General features: G+C 40.2%; 1 protein-coding gene across 3 annotated transcripts in view; it reads left to right on the plus strand.

Moving 5' to 3' along the window:
- The window catches only part of FAR1 (fatty acyl-CoA reductase 1), a 34368-nt gene extending 23747 nt beyond the window's left edge, over positions 1–10621 (plus strand). For all 3 annotated transcript variants that reach the window (XM_071455304.1, XM_071455305.1, XM_071455306.1), the window contains 3 exons: positions 4035–4164; positions 5479–5606; positions 7623–10621. In XM_071455304.1, coding sequence (XP_071311405.1) covers positions 4035–4164; positions 5479–5606; positions 7623–7785 — 421 coding nt within the window. In that variant the 3' untranslated portion in view covers positions 7786–10621. The remainder of the gene's footprint in view (positions 1–4034; positions 4165–5478; positions 5607–7622) is intronic.
- The last annotated feature ends 10899 nt before the right edge of the window (positions 10622–21520 follow it).

Here is a 21520-nt window from a genome sequence, read left to right on the forward strand (position 1 = left end):
CTTTCTGCAATGGGGAGTCATTTTTTTGCACCTCACTTGTGGAAGCAATGTTTTTGATAAAATGGAAATATTTTTGCTGTTTTTGCATCTAGTTGAAGGTTCTTGAATTAAACGATTCTCTGATAGTATTAAAAGGTAAGGAAAGGGAAGGAAGAAATAACCTATGTAGTATTTCTTCCAAATTTGTATAGAAAGAACATGTACAAAAAGGACTGGCATAATGAAGATTTAATATTTTATCCTAAATAATGCTCTACATTGTGCAATTATGTAACTAGTGGTGATAAACCTTAGCATTGAAGTTTAAAGGTAGTGTTGTTGGTAGCTTGCCATACATACCTAGTTGCATAGCAGAACTTACTAGTTGTCTAGTTATCTTTAATACAAGGCATAGTTTGCTCCTGTAGCTTTGCATAGTGCTTAGCATGACAGAACTGTGTGTTTTTTAAAAGCAGTTTGGTATATTTGAAATGTTAAAGCCTTTAAAAGTGCACACCAAGCAGACCTTCCCAGTTGCTCTGAGAAAATAGCATGTGACATGAAATATTTAAAGTTGTAGTTCAGAGATTTCTGCAGCAATTCTTCTGTTACTGCTTCTTAGAAGGCTAAAGGAAAGGTGTTAGGAAAGGCTGATATATGAAATTAGGTCTTTTACATCTTGTCATTTCAATTTAAAGCTTCTTAAAACTGGAAGCATCTTTGATGTAATTACTGTCTTACAAACCAGAAATGAATTAGAAGCAAATCATGTTAAATAGATCAATACATTTTTATACCTTCACAGTGCTTAAATTGTGTGCTTAAAGCAACCACAGAGCTGCTGGATAGATAAGAATCCAGTAGTGTGTCTTACAGTTCAAAATTTACAGCCAGGTGAAAATCTGAACAAAGACAAATCTAAAAGCTTGTTCTGTGTTTTTTAGAGGAGTCTTTAAAAGAAAGTAGTTATCTATAATCCTTCTGCAGAGACTTGCAGACTGGCAGCCTGTAGATCCACTGAGGGATCAGTCTGTATTTGGCATCAAGACTGTTTTAACCTGGAGACAATAGGTTGTGTCTAAGACTTCTTCAAATTGCAGTTATAGCCTTAAACCAGGTCACTTTGAATTGTCTGGTATGGAAACAAGCCCACCTAACTTAGGGTTAATTGAATTAACTTGCTTAAACTTTTAGTTCCTGTGATGTGCTTTTCAAACAGTTGTAATGTGCTTGGTCTTGATGGCAGTTAGGACTGCAAAAGCAGGAGGCAAAATTCTACCTTGAATCTGGGTGCAAGTCACCCGGACTGGCTGCTCAGGGCTGTGAGATGGTCAGCAGGGCTGGCTTTTTTCTGTCTTCAGCTGATGAAGAAGATGTGAGGCAATGGTCTTGTACTGACTGGTTATATTTGGTGTTGGTATTTATGACTTGTGTCCAATGGCTGTCTTTGGAATAACTAACCTTCAAAACTTGAGGGATAAAGTTCCATTGTGTGATTTGGTGCTGGGTTTTGAGTCATGTGTGTTGCCATTCACAGGAGGAGTATGGTGCCATTGCAATTACAGCTCAGTCTGCCAGAGCTACACCAGTGTCCACTAAAGGACACTCATTGCTGACATCTCTCAATGTCACCAGGCTGCATTTTCCTCCCCTCAAAGAGAAGTGTAGTTTCCTGTTGATTTAGTGCATGACAGCAAAGTGTCACAGACAAACTTGGTCCACTTCCTCCAATGTTGTCATTTATGAAGCAGCTGAGATAATGTGGAGAACTGGATTCTTTGGGCTGGTAGAGAAAGAAATTAACCCTACAAAGAAAAACAATTTTTTTCCTTGATGAGTTGAATCAGCTGGTTCCATGGTCAGCGGCTAAATCCAATTTGAGTTGGAGAGAGGGAGGGAAAAAAAACCTCTTTTAAGCTTTTTTTTCTGTAATCAGCTTAGCTAAGCTCTAAAGTCATATCCATGAGCAGAGGCAAAAAGAATCCCAGCAGAGTTTTGCATTAGTTTAAATTTAGTTTGGTTTTCTATTTAGAAAAGAATGAAAACCAATGTCAGTGTCCAGAAACAAGTTCAAAATATACACTTATCTAATCAGATATTCATTTGCTCAGTTTGTATTTTGCAGAGGCACAAGGTTTTTAAACAGTAGCAGTCAAAGCACTCTAAAATTCAGTTGCTTGTCCAGCTTAGCATAAGGACACAGACTGGGAAGGTTCAAAAGGGCAAGTCAGGTTAAATAATCTTCAGACTGTTAGTGGACAGAGCTCTGCAAAAAGGCTTAAATGCTGTTTGGCACTAATTTTATCCAGGCGTTTTAGCTCTGAGGTCTTTTTGGCTTATCTGACCAGTGAGATCTTTGCTTTCCAAGTTTTGAGTTATTTTCCTAATTTTTTGACATAACTAACATCCCTTTTTTTGGTTCAATGTAGTCTTGGTTGTACAGAATATATTTTGGATGCAAAGTTTATATTCCTAATTATTTCTGCATCAAGGGAGATCCAGTTCAACTCAGTCCTCACTGGTGTCACCTTGCCCAACTGGTGAAAATCTAAGCAGGTGTTTAAAAGGTCCTAGAGGTGCTTAGTAATAAAATCAGCTGCTGGTCTAACATGTGAAGCATTAGAAGTCAGTTCTGAATTAGTAGATATATTCCTATGAGGTTTAAAAAAAAAGTATGCTTTTTGTTCTTTAGAGATTACATTTTTCAGTAGTCTCTGTGGTTTGTGTTGCTCCATTCTGTGAGAAGAAAAAGGAAATTTTAATGTTTTACATACTGAGATGCCAGCTGCTAGTAAGGGACACTAATGCAATGCAAAATACTCTCTTTAGAAAAATTTCTGTGACAATGTACTATATCCCTTCAACAAGTATGAGTGCATCAAGATGCATTCAAATGCATTGCAGCTTTCAGAGAAAAATAAGTTTGTTTTTATTGCTTCTGTGATCTTTCTTGGCAAAATCTACCTTCAGAAAACCATTTCCTGTTAGTAGTGGGTTCTGCTTTCTTTGCCTCCCCCCTTACCTTTGTGCTTGAAATGATCCGTGTCCTGCTATAAGGATCAAATTGGAAGCAGTTTTCCATTTCTGTGAGATGGAAATACCTTGAGCACCCAAAGCAGGAATTGAATAGCATTAGGCCATGTTGTACTAGTTAGTACTTATTAAAATTGAGTGGCCACCTCTAGCACAAGACACTTGAAACAATTTTCTTGTCACAAATGTGGAAGCTTTGCTTCTGAGAGGCTGGATGACTCATACTTTTTTTTTTTTGGCCCACTTCAGATGGTATGATCAAAGAGAAACTTGCCCAAATTGATCCTTATAACATAATTTCTCTGTATTCCAAGTGATGATTTTATAGAGTTTCTTCCTCTGCATAATAAAGGATGATGGAAGGTATTTCTGCATATTTTGAAGTAGCATAGAACACAATCTGCTATGATCTGTCTGTGCCCTTAAATATTTTCCTGCCCTTTGCTGCTGGTGGTTTTAAGCCTTGATCTCTTAGTAACCATGATGAAAACCTCTGTTCTGTTGCAGAGATGTGGTCTTGCACAATGTGCAGCAAGATCAGGGCAACTTCCTCCCTTGTTTAAGGGGAGTTCCTGCACAGACATTCTGCTCTGTGCAATTTGAGACTTCTGTCAACTCAGACTCTTGAGTACAGCTGAATATTCCAGTGTGCTGAAGGCAAAAATGTTCCATCTCTCTGTCCCAAACTAAGAATTACCAGCAGAAGACAACATATTGTTCCCCTGAATAAAAAAGAAAAAAATGGTCATTTGCAATTCCACTGGGAAGTAGGATTAGGAAAAAAAGGACTGTGACAATTTCTGGTTTATGCAGAGATTGGACAGCCAAAGTTCACTTCAATACTATGCAGAAATATCCTATTGATGTAATATAATATGCTTTAGGTACATCTTGCTTTAGGCAAGATGGGATTTTTGGAGGTGGGGTAGGGGGTTGGAGGGTAAAAAATGTTATTGTCTGTTTCACTTGTTTGAACTACCCTTTATGCCTGTAACATGTCCACTCCATGCCTCGGATTGCAGGATGATGAAGACAATAACACGTCTTCATAAGTCCATGATGTTTTTAGAGTACTTTACCAGCAATTCTTGGACCTGGAGCACTGAGAACATGACCATGCTGATGAACCAGCTCACCCCTGAAGACAAAAAGGCAAGTGGCTGTGTGCTGTGGCCATGGAGGCTGAGAGGGGGGCAGCAGCTCAGCAGTGCAAGATAGAATAAGGACATGATGTAATGTGCACCTGAGCTGGGAGGAGCTCAGCACTGCAGGTTCCTGGGAGATCCTTTCACATGTGCCAGGGCTCTGTGAAAAGCTACATCAGTGACAAGAGGAGATGAAGAAGGGCAGGGAGAAGTGAAACAAGGATGACAGTTTGTTGAGGAAGAAGGAAAACTTGTTTCTTCCCAGGTTTAAAAAAAATCCCCAAATTTTCCCTACCTCCTCCACCAACAATGGCTCAGGTGCCCCAATTGAATTTAAACTTCCCTTCTGCTGTGACTTTGGTTAGTATTCAGCAGAATAAAAATTACCAGTTACAGTTCTAAAAGCTCAGGTTCCCTTATGCATTTGGAACAATTTTGTCATTCTTGAGATGTCTTTGCTACTGAAGTGTTTTCCAGTAGTTACATTCCAGAGAAGCTACCAGATTCCTAAATAAGCTGTCTAAATGTAGGAAATAAAATAGCTTTCAGTGATTTTTGGGTGGATGGTATTTCCACCCCTTCCTGTCTTCTTGGCTCCTCCTAGCAACTTGAGTTCAGGAAAAACTTGAAAAACAAAATGCCAGACAATTTGAACTGTTAGTATTTTCAAATTGCTGCATTTTGTTAGGATTTAAACACTGTTACTGTAGAATCTTGAGATGAAGGAATCAATACATCAGTAAAAAACTTGTGTATCAAATTCATCATAATGACCTTCTCTCCTAAAGAAGGCATTTAGAATTAAATCTGTATTTAAAATATATTTAAAATATAACTGTATTTAAATATATTTTAAATAGAACAGTATTTAAAATATAACTGTACAACTCTAAGCACAGCTAACAGCACCCTGCACTTACCAAACAGTGAACTTGGCACAGAGCAGTGTTTATTGTAGAGCATATTAGAATAATATTGTTGCTTAAAAATAAATAACATACTAGGAAATAGTTATTTTTAGAATGGAATTCCTCACAGACAGTTGAAGTGGGAAAACTGAGAAGTGGAGAGAAAAGTATTACTGCTGAGGATGGAAAATAAGGCATGAAGTGATTGAAATTTGGAAGAAATTATGTCATGAGCTGGTGGTTGAATCAGAAATGGAACCTAAATCTGGACTGTTTCTAGGATTAAGGATAGGATAACCTTCTTGTGTCAAAGGCAAATTGGATTTATCTGGAATAAAGACATTTATTTTCATTTAAATGATATAGGGGTGAGTTTTTAGGCAACTAACAGTGAAAGCTTTTCTCTTACGCAGACATTTAATTTTGATGTTCGACAACTACACTGGGCAGAATATATGGAAAATTACTGCCTGGGAACGAAGAAATACGTGCTGAATGAAGAAATGTCAGGCCTCCCTGCAGCTAGGAAACACTTAAATAAGTAAGTATAATCTTATTTTTTTTTCTTTTAAGTATAAATTTATATTTTCTATGCCCTGCATAGGTTTGCTTTTCCATGTCATGACTTAATTGTTCTTAATAGCAGCTGTTTAGGTTCTCCACAATTCTTCTGTTCCAGTCCAGTGGTCTGAAGCATTTTCAAAAGCATTTGTTGTTCCTGAGTTGCTCCCAGAATTAATAGTTACAGTATCGGTCTGGGATCACTGGTGTGGATGCTGTAATTCAGGTTTTTGATTTTACCCAAGTATATTTTGGAAGGTCGAAGGTAAGTGGCTACACAGGTCAGAATGGCTTGGGAAATTTAATAGAACAATAGCTGTTCTGGGAATCTGTGATCTTTTGAGGCAGGTAAATAAACAGGCAGAGACTCTGCACTTCAGATCAGGACACTTTGATGTTGGTGCTCTAGGATGACCTCCTTTGGCCTTTTCTCTGTGACTTAATTCCTGCCATTTGGATGGATTGGTACTGTCCAGAATTTTATTAGCACAGTTGCCCTTGTTTTGTTCTTGGCTGATTCATCAAGGCAGCTGTAGTCTTTGATTTCTCTTTTTTAAGAGTGAAATAAAAATCATCTTGTTCTGCAATTCTACATCATGTCTGCAAGCCTGATAGTACAAAGAGAAACAATCCATGTTGTGACTTGTGACTCCAGGTTGTTGTCATTCTAAAGACAAGGATTTGCAGCTGTGGAAAGGTTTGGTCTATGTTAAAATGACAAATATACTTTTGAAAGATAGGATCTTTCAAAAGTAATTTGATAATTGTGGAAATAGCTAAACAAGTGTCCCTTCTGGGTTGTTTTCTTTGGGTGGTTTATTAAATTTCTGTTTAGATGCCATTAAAAAGTACATAGAAATGATCACATAGCTGCTGTTCTTTGTGCAAAGGATCATAGTAAAAATGACTCGAGAAATAATCTTGTATTAGAGTAGCCTCTGGTTGCCCCTAGCTCTAAAGTTTTTAATTGGATTGTTTAGCAAGAGGTTTAGATTCTGACTGACATTTGCTCTGAGGTATTAATTTGGTCTCTTTTGTTACCATCTAGTTCTTAACTCTAATCTGAACTTGCAGTCTGCTGCCTTAGAATTAACCAGATTTGGCTGCCCAGGGGACATTCTTCTCTAGGGAACCACTGGGTAGATTTGTTCCTCAAGTGGAAAAGTATTGCTTTTGTAACACGCAGATTTAAGCTGTTTTTCTCTGCAAATAAGATTTGTAAAGGAACCCAGCCTTACCTGTAAACAAGACAAAGGATAAAGATTTCAAGGTTTTGCAAGATTTCCCTAAAAAGATCTGCCTTACAATATAAATTGTCATGATCTACTGAGCCAAAGAGAATGCTCTGTTTCTAAGAAATCTGTGCAAATTCTGGGTGCTGTTTTTCTTGATGTTTTCATGTCTACATGCGAGAAGATTGCTAAAAAGCACAGTTGCTCTAAAAGGTCACTTAGTTTATCCTGCACTTTAAATATAGTTCCTTGAGAAGGAAGGTGTTTGAAATTGCAGTGAAGAGGGTGGAAATATCTGGAAAATTTGATGAGTTCTTACAATGGGGTGAGGTGTTTTGGTTTTTTTTCTTGTTATTGTCACCAGTGGCAGTTAGAGTTACTTCTACGTATTTAAGAAGTTTTAAATACATGGTGGGGAGAAGGAAAGTTCAGAGTTAAATATTTTTTGGTTGACAGCCTTCTATAGGTAAGTTACCACTGTGATATTGGCTTTAGGAGGTTTCCATCAAGCAGCTCTAAAGCAGAAGTACATGTGGTGAGCAACAGGGCTGACTCTGCTCCTTGGTTTTTCATTCTGCTTTTCAGCAGTGAAAAGCCTTCTCTGTTACTCACTTCTGTCATTACTCATAATGTATCTTGAGATGAACAGATAAACAAGCTGTATTCTACACCAGAAATTAATTTTTAGAGTGTTCTTTTTCCCTCACGTTGGCCCTTTTTCCTTTGCACGTTGGCCCTTGGTGATGGTTTTTGTTTTTCCCCAGGTTAAGGAACATTCGCTATGGCTTCAACACGATCCTCGTGATCCTGATCTGGCGCATCTTCATCGCAAGGTCACAAATGGCAAGAAACATCTGGTACTTTGTGGTTAGTTTGTGTTACAAGTTCCTCTCCTACTTCAGAGCCTCCAGCACAATGAGATACTGAGGAAGAGAATTTAGCATTAGGACATCTATGCATATGGTGGTCTAACTGCACAAACCCTGTAACATGTAGTCAGTCTCACATTTCGTGAAGCATAATTTCATTTTTAATTGAAGTGAGAAATAAGCAGTATGGTATTTGTGATATTAGCTGTGTATCTTCCTGGAAAAGGAGCAGATAACAAGGGCAAGTGCCACACTGAATTGGCTTAGAAAAGCATTTAGATAACTTTAACTCTTTGACCTGGGGAAGACATATTAGACCACTGACCAACATAACTGTGCAATTTGGAACGTGTTTGATTGGAATCTGCCTTAACATGAGTTTTTTTCTTTTTAAGTTTTATTCCACATTGAGCAAGATAAATATTGGCATAGTAGATGCTAGTTGCTGTAGACCTATTTATTTGAAATTCTTCTAAATTAGGAAGGGTTTTGCAAGTTGCAAAAGTGTACAAATGACTATGGATCTCCTGAAATAAAATAATTGAGAATGTTTGTAATTTGTCTTTAGGTTTTGCCACTTCTTCCCTTCCCCTCAAAGTAGGGATGCAACAAGGGTGCTTCCTTTGCTTTAAAAGAAAAAAAGAAATTAAAAAATGAACCAACCTTTCTTATTTACTGAAAGGCCTTTTGTATATCTGGGCTTCAGAATGCACTTTGTGATTCGGTTCTGTGCTTGAACCTGGCTGTGCCCAACTTGCATTTGTGTCGGCATGAACAATTTGCTACTCTGAAAGCAGAATTGATCCTTGCATTGAGCAGATAAAAGGAAGTGTTACCTAGAGAGGGGTAAATAAAGTCATTGACTGTCTTCTTTTTAATGATTTCTTTTTTTTTTATTGAGAACACAGAGCCAGCACTTCTGACTTCAAAGGGTAAATGTAATGAAAAGGAATTTATTATGCTTGGTTGCTATTTATATTGCTGGTAATAGTAGCGGGACAAGCTGTAGACTTTCTTTAAGAGATACACCTGTTTTTAAGTTGTAAGCAATGTTAGCAAATACTTCAAGAATTAATATTTTTTTCCAAATCTCTGAGCTGTTAAATTTAATGCATGGTCAACACCAATGCACAAGCACACTTTTTCATCCCTGTCCTAGTAAAACCTCATTTCACTGGGCAAGCAGAGTAAGATGCACCTTGCTCCAAAATGAAGAGATGTTAACAGGTCTTCCATCTATCTTTTAACTTAAATTATTAGGTTTAAACCTGAAGAAATCTGGGTTTTTTCCTGCATGTTACTTTGCTTCAGTAGGGAAGACATTTGTAAAAATGGAAAATTGTAAGAAAAGATTGAATCCTTATTTCTTTAATCCAAGGCAATACATGAAGATCCCTTTAAATTTTGGTTGCACAGATGTGGGAACACTGTGGTGTTCCTCTAATTCATGCACTGACCAGCCCCCTTGCCCAGTGTTTGTTCATTCAAATCAGTTTGTATTGATGAATTTGTTCTTGAATCTGCCTGGAAAGGCAAGTAATGACTTAATTACACAAGAACTACATTTTACTTGCCCTTGGTACTTTTTTGTCCTATTGAATTAAATTTGTAAAGAACTTATTTTGCTATTCTTCTAAAAACTCTTACTTTAAAGAGAGCACCTTTCCTGCAGGTGTATATCTCATTTTGAAAAGATAATGGCTTCCTTGTTGAAGCTAAATATTCTGTAGTAAGTAGTTATGCTGTAATTCCTTTTTTAAATTCCTGGTGTATATATAAAGCTAGTGATGAAAAGCCTAAATGGTCTAGGACCACACCTTGTGTGAGAGACCTCTGACTGTGGCTGAAATCAGTTAAGGCTTCTGTGCTTGGAGATGTTACACTTTAACAGATACAGTAGGTGTATGACATTTTTAGCTGCCTCCCCAAGTATCTCACTAGACCTGAAAGTATGCTTAAGCATTCCTGAATTCTAGACTTTATTCAGAGGGGCCTCCTGTCCATTGACACCCCTTGTCCCATGTTGGCACGTGGCTGACGTTTGCTAAAGATAACTTCATCATACTCTGAAAGTTATTCTGTGAAACAATCCACTTAGGAATTTTGGTTGTTTCTAACTATACACATAATATATGAACATTATAACATGATACTTGTAACCTTGATTTGTTAACACTCAGATGAACTATGAAGCCAATGAACCCATTACTTGTGGTCCAAGACACTGCTTAGAAATTTAGTCTCTTGGATAAATAACAAAGAGAGAGATTACTTTAAGTCTAAGCTTATTTAACCTCTACACTAAACATTTGCCAATTTAGAAATCCATTTTTTCCCCTCTTTGGAGACTGTTCTGTGCCCTATTGGTATTTTACACCAATTCATCAGTCATCCTATTGAACTGACAGTATGTCACATTTTGATATATTGTCACATTGTATATTCAATGTCACATTTTTTCTGCTGGTTTTGTCACTTCCTGTGGTCAGTCTGTGAAATTCTACCTGGAACTATTGGATTTTTTCCATTTGGGAGCCCTGTCCTGCAGTTCTTCACACCAGTGGTTGCACATAAAGGATGTTGGTCAGGAATATATACTGGAACTATATTTTGGTCCACAAAGGCGGACATGAGTTTTGACTAGCAAGTTACAGGAGGGGTATCAGCTGGTTAATAGGAAGAGGAACAGACTGAAACAACATTATCACTGAACTGTTACTGGTATTTAAATTGGGGACCAGGAAAAAAAAGACATTTTCCTGTAATGTTTTTCTCTGCTGTAGGAACAGATGTTTGGAAACAAATGCTAAATCTGTGAGCTTTTATAAGACATAAACAGAAATATTGGGTGCCTTTGTTTGTAAACCAAAAATAAACAAATCCCTTCAAAGTTGTTACAGTGTTCATTGTATCTTTTTATGTTGTTTGGTCTAATTTGTGGAAAATACCCCCAATAATTTAAATGCCACCTTAATATACAAGAGCATGCTCTTTTCCTGTGTGAGAACTATGAAAATCAAGTTACTGATTCATGTGCATTTTAAAAAAAGCAAAACCAGAGAAACTTCACAATCACAAACCAAAACCTAAACCCAGAAAGTCCATCAAAGCCCCAGAACCTAAACTTTCATGAGCTTCCAGAATCTAATCCTTCATCAGAACACATGGTGAGGTATCACTGCTCATGGTGACTGTTTTGTGTGTCAGCCTCTTTTCCCCTTGCTGTCATTGCTTGTTCATTTGTACTACTAGCTTCAGCTTTATTTAAATAGCATGAACCCATCTGCATTTTCATATGGTTTAAAAAAAGGTACTGTGGTTTTGCAGAAGCTTTAGGATTAATATTTCAAGGAACTGCAGTTATTTATGGCATCTGCATTTCGTGGTGAGGGAGGGAAAGGTAGCATTAAGTCAGTGCATCACCAAAATGCTGTGGGTTTTTGTTTTTTATTTCTTGGAATATTCATTTTTCACAGATTCCTCCTCTTTTTTGTCAATAATGCAGTCCTAAAACTCTGCAAGCTGTGGTTTGGGGTCTGCCAGCTTTAAGCTTAACCTTTCCTTTATGACTAAAAAACCAAACCAAGATGGTTTTTCTTGATCTCAAATTCAAACTTGGAAGCGAAGAGCAAAAAGGTTTTAAGATGCTGTCCCCTATGTCTTGTGCTGTTGAACATTTTGCCCTTTCTTCATAGTACATTGTCAAATCCTGTGTTGTTGAGAAGCAAAGAACACGTTTGTAAAGGTAACTTGGATTGAGAAGCACCCAGCACTGAGCTGGGAAGTAAAACTTCCCATAATTGTGCATATTTCCCAGCCTGTTGAGCAGAGTTGGTAACAGAAATGAAGAAAAGCCACCAAATAATCTCTGCTCTGGAGCAATGTACTGAAGTGTATTTTTGTTTGTCAGTCTCTTTGTGCTGAAGCACGAGCAGTTTTTGTCTGGCCTGGAGACCCTGGCTGTGTGTTTGGGCAGATCTCCAGAAGCAGTGGAGCTGATGGCAATTGTCAGCTCTGATTTTCAAGATGTGCCCTACCATCATAAATGCAGAAGCACGGGTTGACAGGTCTCACTTAGCACTTTCAGTTCCAGGTTTCCTTCCTCTCTTGTGGAGCATTGCTCAGCCCCTCAGGCAGCTCTGGCCCCCTTTCTGCCTGCAGAGCACTTCCAGTTAAAGGCTGTGTAACTGAGCTGCTGCTCTGCCATCTCAAACTAAATTTAACCCTGCTTTGCTTCCAAGATATTTATAAATGCTTTTCTCCTCCATGTTATCCCAGTGCTTCTCTTCAGTGCAGGAGCTTTGGCTTTCCCTGCTCCACAGCTATTGTGACTCACTGATAGGTAATTAGTAATTATGCAACTGTCTCTTCTGGAATATGGAACAATGACAGCTCTGAGCAGCTTTTATTCTTTCTATGGGAAGCAGGAGAAACCATGACTAATTGGTGAAAGCGCAAGTTCCAACATTAATGCACTGGAATGCTCGGAGCCATGGGCCCTAGGTAGGGTGAACGGGACTTTTTACTTATTGATTCAGTTACAGGCATTAACCTCAAGTCTTGGGATTGTTACCATAAGCCTTTAATATCACTCTAATTGAACTGTTAGACCTTTGAGGATTGTCATTCTGTAGCCACTCTCACTTTTGGAAAATTCGTGGTATGACATGGAGAAGAAAGGCCTCTCTTACTTCTTAATGAGCATATGGAAAATAAGGAAACTTGCTATAGATCCTTAGAAGTTAAGAAATGAAAACCACCACTTAGTTACAATGTTCTGGGGTATAGAATGAGCATTAAATCTTGAATTGCCCTTGCCCCTTATGGTAGGAGTTCCTGTTGTGTCCTTTGTGTAGAAACAGCAGTCCAGTCCACCAGCACCAGAAAGGAGCTGTGCTATTCCTGTGTTCATCAGCAAACATCTAATTTGCCACCTCTGTGAAAATTATTCAGTACTTAGACACTATTACCTTTTGTATGTCAGCCTTAATCCACATTCAAGATGGCATAATAGAATTGAATTATTTTTATCTTTATGAAACTCAGCTGCTCATCCTTTCCTTCATTCCTGATGAAATTATTCCAGAACTGGATGTCCAGGACACAAATAGTTGTGCTTGCTGTTTTAGGCACCTACTTGGGTGGAATTCAAGAATCTAAAGCCAGGAGACTTGACTTCCTCTAGTATACAGCTTTCTTAGTATGATTCAGAATCATAAGGCAAATGCTTAAAATAAGCAGAGACTTTGCAAAAGCAGTCACATTGTGGGGTGGGAGAGACCTGTGGAAACAAAAGGAAATGGTTAAATTAAGGGAGCAGGAGGCTGAATAAGGCTAATATTTGTTCTCATGTACTCTCCAGCTGTGTGAAATCACCTTTACTTTGAGAGAGACTGGTTGGGTTTTTTTGCCTCCATCTTTGAAATCTATCTTACCTTTCCTGTTTCATAAAGGTTCTCCCAGTTTTTAGGTCAGAAACCTGCAATTTGTTGCATGAGGCACACAGCACATAGGTTCAGAATCTTGTGCTTAGTAACTAAGGGAAGGATTCAAGGGAACTTCAGGCCAGATTTAATGTAGGACTCACAGTAATCACCTTTTTTCTCTGTGTCACTTTGCAATACTGACAATCCAGTAGGCAACTTCTGTGTTCAGGTCTTGGGTTCCATGTCCTCTTGCTGAAGAAGCTTTTTAAAAAGGAAGACCTGAGCTCTGGATTTAAATATGCTTCAGTAAGTCCTGGTACTGAAGTATTTTATGGAGTGAACCAACTCTGCAAAACTCTTGGCTCCTTTGTTTTCCTTCCCCACCCCAGGTGCTGCCATCGGTGCCTCTGCTCTTGCTACTCACTCAGCTGACTTGAGACAAAAAGATTGGATGCTCTTCGCTGTAAAAACTTCATTAATGCCAGGCACTGTAGGAAAAATGCCACTTTGGAGTTTTAATATTTTAAAATTCTACTTCTTGGAAACAAATGAAAGGCTTCTAATTTGCCTGGGCTAACACACATGCACTTTTAAGGTTACTTAGCAAGCAGAGCATGTCTCACCACTTTTCAATCCAGGTGTGTGGTTTTAAGTCACAGCTAATCTCTCCTTGTCAGTGACACCCATGGTTTTCCTCTGATAAATATTTGATTTGGAAAGAAAAGCATGCAAGGTAACTCCCACTCTGGTGACTCTAATTGAAAACCAAGTCTATCCATTTTTAATAGGAATGTGCTGCACTTAGCCCAGTAAGTCAGTCACCTTTGGATAGAGCAGCTGCTGCTTTGCTGGTTCCTGCATTTCAGAGCCAGTGGGTGCTCAGCACCTCTCTAGGAGTTCAAACAGCAGGAAATGTGACTTGAAATTCCATGGGGCATCAGGTGGCTGAAGATACTGTAGGGACTTCTATTCTGTGAAGGCTTTTTTGTAGCAGTCCTCTGGTTAGAGAGACAGAGAACAGTTCCATGTTTGCAAGTGTTAAGTGGTCTCCCTGTTTTATCAGTCTCTGCCATGACTGCAGGGAAAGTACTGATAGGAGTTAATCTGTTGGTAGAAAATACTGGTTTTGTCTGAATTAATGAGTTGAAATATTAAAAATATGGCTTAGTAAAAAGAAAAATGCTCTGAAAACTCAGAGACAGAATATGGAAGCAATTGGTGATTTTCTCTTTAAAGTTTGTCCTAACACCTATCAAATAACTTTGCTTCTAATTAGAAATTAACTTTTTAAACTAAGTGCAAAAACATCTGCTAGTTCTTCTTGGCACTTCTTTTTTTCTTTGTTTTAAACTCATGCAGTCTTGCCACTTTAGCCATTCTGGTAGAAACTTGGGAGTTTTGCTTTCTGTCTTGTTTAAAGGTTATTATCCTGGGAGCCAGCAGTGATCAGTGTTGCTGTCATGGAAGCTGAATGAACAACTTGGAAAAAGATGCTCCCCTCACTTGTGGGAGCTTTCCAGGTGCTTGGCATGCAGGTTTAGCAATGAACCTTCTTCTGGCAGGCTTCTTTTGGGGTTAAGCTGGAAGTGTGGAGGTATGGTAAGATAACTTGCCTGAAAGAGGCATTTCCTCAGGCACTTCAGAGCCAGAAAAAGACCCCAAGTGGAAAGCCAGTGTCACCTGCACACTTCCAGTAACACCCTTCATAATCCTGAGAGGTTGTTGCCACCACACTGAAATGTTTTTTGCATTTGCTGTCATAAAGCTATTGAAACATGACAAGTGAAGATGATGATTTGCATCCTGAGGGATGATTAAAGCGTGAAATCTTTGTACAGGTCACATTTCTCTTAATTCCTCTCCCCACCTATGCCACATGGGCTGTCTCCTGTGTTGAGATCACTTTGTTATTTTTAGAAACCCAGGTGGGAGAGTTTAGAACAGGTAATGGTTAGCAGGTGGTGCTGCCAAAAGACACAGGTGTTGCACAGTAACTGCCTGGGGCTTTAGAGCAGAACGAGGAGGAGTTCAGCTGTGCCTCAAGTGATGCTGAAAGAAAGGGCTGCCATCACCTGAAACTGAGGGTTCCTGCTGCCAGCCCTGCTGCCCAGGGCGTCTCCTGTTCCATTCTGGGCTTTTGAGAGCTGGTGGCTGCTGCATCTTCTCAGAAACTGTTGCTGGTTCCCTTCAGCAGCAGCAGCAACCATTTCACATGATCCCTTAGGAAGTCAGGCGGAGATGGAGATGGACACCGAATATAGGTGGAAGATGGGAGGAAAAATTTCAGCCTTTTTGCAGGAATTGCAGTTTGAGACTTGTCTAAAGCCTTCTGCCCCACTACCTTATGACAGCAAGAAGCACTTGTGCTTAAAGGAATGGGACAGTGATAAGAAAGTGTCTGATTTTATACAACTGCTTTAAATGATACTTGCAGAGCTTGTTGGGAGTATTTGCATCTGGCTGAAAGAAGAGTGGAAAATGAAAGTTAAAAAGGAAGGTAGATGGTAAATCACTGCTCTTAAAATCTTCCTACTGCTGTCCTTTTCTTTAGGGTAGAAATTGTAACTGCCTTTGAGATTGTGTTTGGAAAGTAAACGCTTTGATGAACTATTGCAAACACTGATTTTTTGCTCCTGCAGGAATTGGTTTTAGTTAAATGTAAAACTGCTGCAGGGTGATGTCTCAGGCTGTTGAATTCTCTTCTGCCAAATTGAACTATCTGAGGGAAGATAAAGGGTACAAAGGCTGTGAGTGAAATTTTATTGTATTGCAGGTTTTGAACAACAGACTCCTGGCCACTGTCTGGGTTGTCTTTGGGCTAAAATAATTTGAATACATGTGATGTGGGTCGGTAGGCTCTACTTGGATTTCACTACACTAACATTTTGAGCTGTGTTATTAAGCTGACTAGAAAAGCAATATTCAGTATTCTGAAGACATGCAATTACCCTTGATATGCACTCAGACTGTAACATTATCAGAGCAGATTTTCTGACACTGCTGTGCTTTCACGTCTTTTTCTTTGGAGAAAAATGACTGAAGAATAGTTGTTTGTTGGGAACGGAGAAGCAGAGCCCAGGTTAGTCTCACCTGGCAATTAACTTCTTAAGCAGAGTCTTGCCTCAGGGGACTGTAAGTGCTGCCTGCTACCCGTGTTGTGCTTTAAAAGAACCTGAGTAAACAATCTATACAGGCAATACTTTTCACATTCATTGAAGTTTAACACTTTGCAGACTACATGCTACATTGTGATATTTAGCCTGTATTAAAATTAAATATTTTCTAACTCAGTATTAAATAGCAGATTAAAATGCTAGTGCCAACTTCCAAATAAAAACCATCCTCTCTAAATTACATGATTCTCTCTTTTTTGGGTGTAAGTTCTACAAGCATATATGTGTACACACACACACCTATATATATATATACACACAGATACACAAATGTATGAGCGTTTCCAATGTCCATCTTTGTAGCAAAAGCTTAAATGTTGTAGTGCAAGGTGGACAAGAGGATTTGCACTGCTCCAAGGAGCTGGAAGGTTTTTCATCTCCATTTCACCCTTACAGGTGGACTGAATGCACTTTGGAGCCTTACAGGTCTGGGCTGGTTTAGTTTCTAACAGAGAGCATGAGTTGTCAATAAGTTCTGCTCCAGGGCAATTGAGTTGTGAATAGAAAGGATTAGCAAAGAGTGTGAAAAATTAAAAATTATGCCATAAGAGCTATTTTTGTAGCTGCAGTAAGAGGTGTGGGCTGTAGTTTCTTTCCTGTTGGGGTTGAAAGCTTGGAAAATTGGAAAATGATCTTGCTGAGAGGCAGTGTCAGAGCTTGAAAGTGCTTTTTGCACATGCTTGAGCAGGTAGCAAGAAATGGAGAGGTCAAAGTACAGGAGTAGGTTCAGCTGCATTGCATGACAGGCACTCTCCTCCTGCCAGTTAATGAAAACAGCCTGGGACCTTGTAACTGCACACATTTAAAGGGATAAAAAAGCCTTTTAGCTTCCCTTTTCCCACAGCTCTGTAGGAGCTGTGCTCTAGAGTTAATTTTTAAAGCCAGCTGGAATGCAGAGCTAAGCAGTGGTCGAGGGAATGTGCTGGTGCCGTGTTCAGAGGAATATTGCAGATGCTGTTGCTGTGGTGTGTTTTTTTTTGGAGTGACAACTCATTAGCACAGGGAGGCTGAGCCAAAAGAGGAGGTGTCCCCACAGTGGGGCTGTACAGTGGGCAGACCTTTGGGCAAGCAGTGATGGGCACGGAGCTCTGCTGGTGGTGGCTGCTCCTGGAAACTGAATTGTGCCCTCAGACACGAGCAAGGGCTGCTGTTCCCCCTGATGTGGCTCTCCTGGGTCTCTCCCATGGAGGCTGGGTGCCCTGCTAGAGCTCTGATCCCTGTCCCACACCTGTTTGTCCCTCCTGTGCCTCTGCTGGGATGAGAGGGAATTTCTGGAAGCAGCTCTAACGTGCTCACATTCCTGCAGCATCTTGCAAAGCCCCAGCTCCTCTGAGGTCTCTCAGGGTTTCCATGGTGAACTCTGCACCTGGCTGGGTGGAATTTGGCAAATAGGCCAGGCCTGATCTGTTGCCAGGGCTCCAAACCCAGGAGTTTGAGGGAAGGAGTAAAGGGGATCTCCTGTGGGAACAGATGTTGTGCCAAGGGGAATTTGAATGGCAAAACCAACTCCTATCACTGACTCAAGGCCAGGCTGGATGGGCCTTTGAGCAAATTAGTGCAGTGGGAGGGGGGTGGGATCATCCCTGAGCTCCCTCTCAGTCCAAACCATTCTTTCATTCTTGTGAACTACTACATTCCACATTTTGTTGGGTATGAGGAGTGTTCTGGTTAAAGAGAAGTTTCCTGAAAGGAAAAAAAGTGTCTAAACAGGCAAACCACCCAGCTCAGATGCCATTTGAGGTCGGCCAATTAAAGCTACACAGCAGCAGATGATTTAATTTAGGCTTTAATTCTAAAAGCAGCACTTTTTGCTCGTAAGTTCTCTATAGGAGAGAACTTTGCATGAGTGAAATCTGCCGAGCTTGGTGGGATGTTTGGGTGCCAATAGCAATCAAATTTGGCAAAATGGAGCTTCCTCTGGTCTCATTTCCCTGGCCAAGAAGTCAAGATCATTAAGCCTCAGCTGGACTTCTCATAACTCCTCTGTAGCTCCTCAGCTGGAGTTGTACATACTGAAGTTTTTGAGTGTCCAGATGGTCAAAAATATCTGTAAAATATGCAACAGAAGAGTGGCATCTCAGGGGTTCTGAATTGATTTTTTGTTTGTTTGTTTTTCTTGTTTTTAATTATTTCAGCCTTTCTGCTATTCTAACCTCATGCATCACTAAATGGCGAAAGCCTAGTTTTGTTTATTTAATTGTATCACTTTAATAATAGAATCTTGTACTGGGGATTTCAGAGCGAGGAATGAATTAGTATAACAAAAAAATAAAATTTCCAGTTTGAGAAGTTTTAAGCTAAACTGCACCCAAATTCTGTAGTCGAGGTTTTTCCACTTTCATTTAGCCCAGACAGTTGCTCTGTGTGTGTCAATTTTATGTTTAACTCAATCTGGGCAGGAGAACCTTGCCTGGACACAGCACACAAGTGACAAAGGCTGTGAAAGCCCAGAAAATCAGGCTGTAACCAGAATCTTCCTGTGCTCAGTGGTGAATCCTCGCCAGTGGGAGAGGCTCTGGGGCCCTGCAGCCTGTGCCTGACTGCTGTTTGAAAAGTGACTCACACTGAGCACACCTAGGGAGTAACCACTCCTTTCCTGCCTGCCTCTCTCCTGCCTGTAACAATGGCAATACTGGAGATTAATTATTAACTCCTCACAGTCCTTAGCCCAGCATCCTTCCTGCAGGCTCAGAGAGGCTCTGAAGCTGCAGGAATGTTTTGCTTGGCTCTCCTGTTGCCAAAGACTCTGCTAAGCCCACAGAGAACCTCTAACATTGCAGGTAGAAATACTAGAGTGTGAAATTTTGAATTTTGTTTGTGTATTTTTTTCTTTTTTTTTTCTTTTTTTCCTTTTTTTTGGTAGATTACTCTGGAGGTAAGGATGTGCCTCACTGAAGTTTGCTGTGCTGTTTTTCTGTCCTACCCCATTTCCACTCATCCACCTGCCCCGACACAAATGTACCAACTCAAGCTTTCTGTGCTGAGGCTTTTGTTTTGGTTTGGTTGTTGGTTGGTTTTTTTTTTTTTTTTTGTTTTTGCATGAAAAGATACCAAAAACTACAGTTTACCCCTGACCCTTGCTCCAGAGAAAGTAGAGAGTTCCTAAACCATGAATTAGTGATGTAACCCCATACATATTACATTAGGGCAAGGAACAGGGCAGAAAGTGGTGTGGGCTAATTCAATATAAACCAGCACAGAGTGGCACAAAATGACAGCATTCTGCAGTATTTGTGAGCTACAGTTCTGAGGGCTTGACATGGCACTTTCCTACATAAAAAGGGTTGCATTGTGCACAAAGTTGTGAAAGAAACGCTGCTGTTCAGTGTGTTTCAGCTGTTTTTTTTCTGCAGAGAGTTAGTATTTGCTGTCTACTTTGTTGTGTGGCTGGTTTTTTGGCTTTTTGATTTTTTCAGAACTGGCCAAAGCTCTTGCATGATCAGCACAGGGCTGTTCACCACCCCCATGGCCATGAAGTCTTGAGCTTGCACAGAATTTGTAGTGGTATAATTCTGTCTCCTGTTTACACCAAATTGAGAACAAAGCTTGTCCAGTTTACCTGAACACTGTGTATGCCTTGGTTGAATTCACTTTGGTGTCTTTGGGCTAGGAATAAGTGTGGTGGCCAATCTCCTTGTGCCACTCTGGCAGAAATGAGTGTCCTCCAGGAAGAGGGCTGGCATTAGAACTCACCTGCCTGTCTTAGGAGGATTCCATTGTAAATAATCTGATGGTTTCAGCTGCTGCTGATGGTGTGAATGCCTCACATCTGCTGATGAAAGGCAAAAGCCTTCCTGTCTCTGAGCATGGTGTGGTTTCTGTGGTGTTCTGTGACGTTCCTCAGAGGCCTCCAGCTCTTGGCTGAATTGCTCAAGAGACTCAAGCAGTGGCACAGTTCACTTTTCCACCCACTGCAGTTTCACCCTGGCCCTGGAACTCCTTTAACTCCATCTTCTTTAAGGTTTTAGGACTCTTCTGTGATGGTTTTGTCGCAATGTGCTGCTGGGGGCTGGCTCTGCCCTGTCACTGCAGGCCTGACAGGAGGAACCTGCACCCTTAAGCTCTCTCAGCTTTGCCAAATATTGCTGAGACAGCCGAAATTTATCCCTTCCAAAGCAGGCGTGTGCTGGGCTGGCTGTACATCCATGACTCTGCTTCACAGCTTGCATGATCACATTTCTTACAAACAATCCAAGGGTGTTTCAGGTTTTTTTGTATCTCTGCTATTTAGCATTTTTGCTATTGCTCTTTTTGCCTCTTCCCTTCCCAATTCTTTTTTCAGTCATGCTTGCACATTCAAAGTACTGAATATTTTTAAGGCAGAGTTCTCATTTCCTCCTCATTATTTACAGCTACACCAATGGTTGCAGAGACAGGGAATCCCCTTGGTTTCAAGACCAGAGTTTTCTACTTCCCCTTGCTCGTCCTGCTGTGGCATTTACTGTAGCAAAAAGTCTGTTCCCTAAAGGAAAAAAAACCAGACTTTCATTGCTGGTAATACCTGAGCCACAAGTCTCCTGTGGCAGCAGCTGTTGCAGTGGTAGAAGCTGCTTGTGAGCAGGAGTCTGGTGATGAAAGTGAAAAAATAAGAATATGGATCCAGCTGGAGAATTCTAAGCTGTCCACAGCTTAAACCCAGATGACTTTGTGTCAGTGCGTCTACAAGGGTGAATCCTGCTCAGGGATTTGCTGTGGGGCAGAAAGGGTTTGCAAATTCCTGCCCCTTGTACCCTCACCTCATTGAGAATGACCACAAAACAGGCAAAATCAGACAAAAACAAAACCCCTGCAGCCAGATCTGTGCTGGCTGTGTCACTGATGTGCATCATGTGGCTCCTCATGATGCACATCAGAACTTTGCAGATGCCTCAGTTTTCCTTACGCTTTCTCTGCAACCACAAAAACCACACTGAAATGAATTTCTACAGAGCCTTGAAAGGAGTGTGAACCAAACCTTTTGACATGGCTTTAAACATCTCACTGTGTTTGAATGAGTTTTGCCTTGCAGTGCCAAGGGGAAACAATACATTTTTATCGAAAACCATCAATTTTATGTTGATTTTTACAGCTGACTGTTATTGAACCAGACCATGGGAAGTTAATCCACCCACCTCGGTGGCAGAGCTGGTGCTGTTCTGCCATCTGATGGCAGAGCTAGGACAGAACAGGGCTCCAGCCTTTCTCAGTGCTGGTT

The sequence above is a fragment of the Agelaius tricolor genome, unplaced genomic scaffold, assembly GCF_023055355.1.
Source record: "Agelaius tricolor isolate 1412-34295 unplaced genomic scaffold, bAgeTri1.0.p SCAF_46, whole genome shotgun sequence".
In the NCBI taxonomy this organism is placed as follows: Eukaryota; Metazoa; Chordata; class Aves; order Passeriformes; family Icteridae; genus Agelaius; species Agelaius tricolor.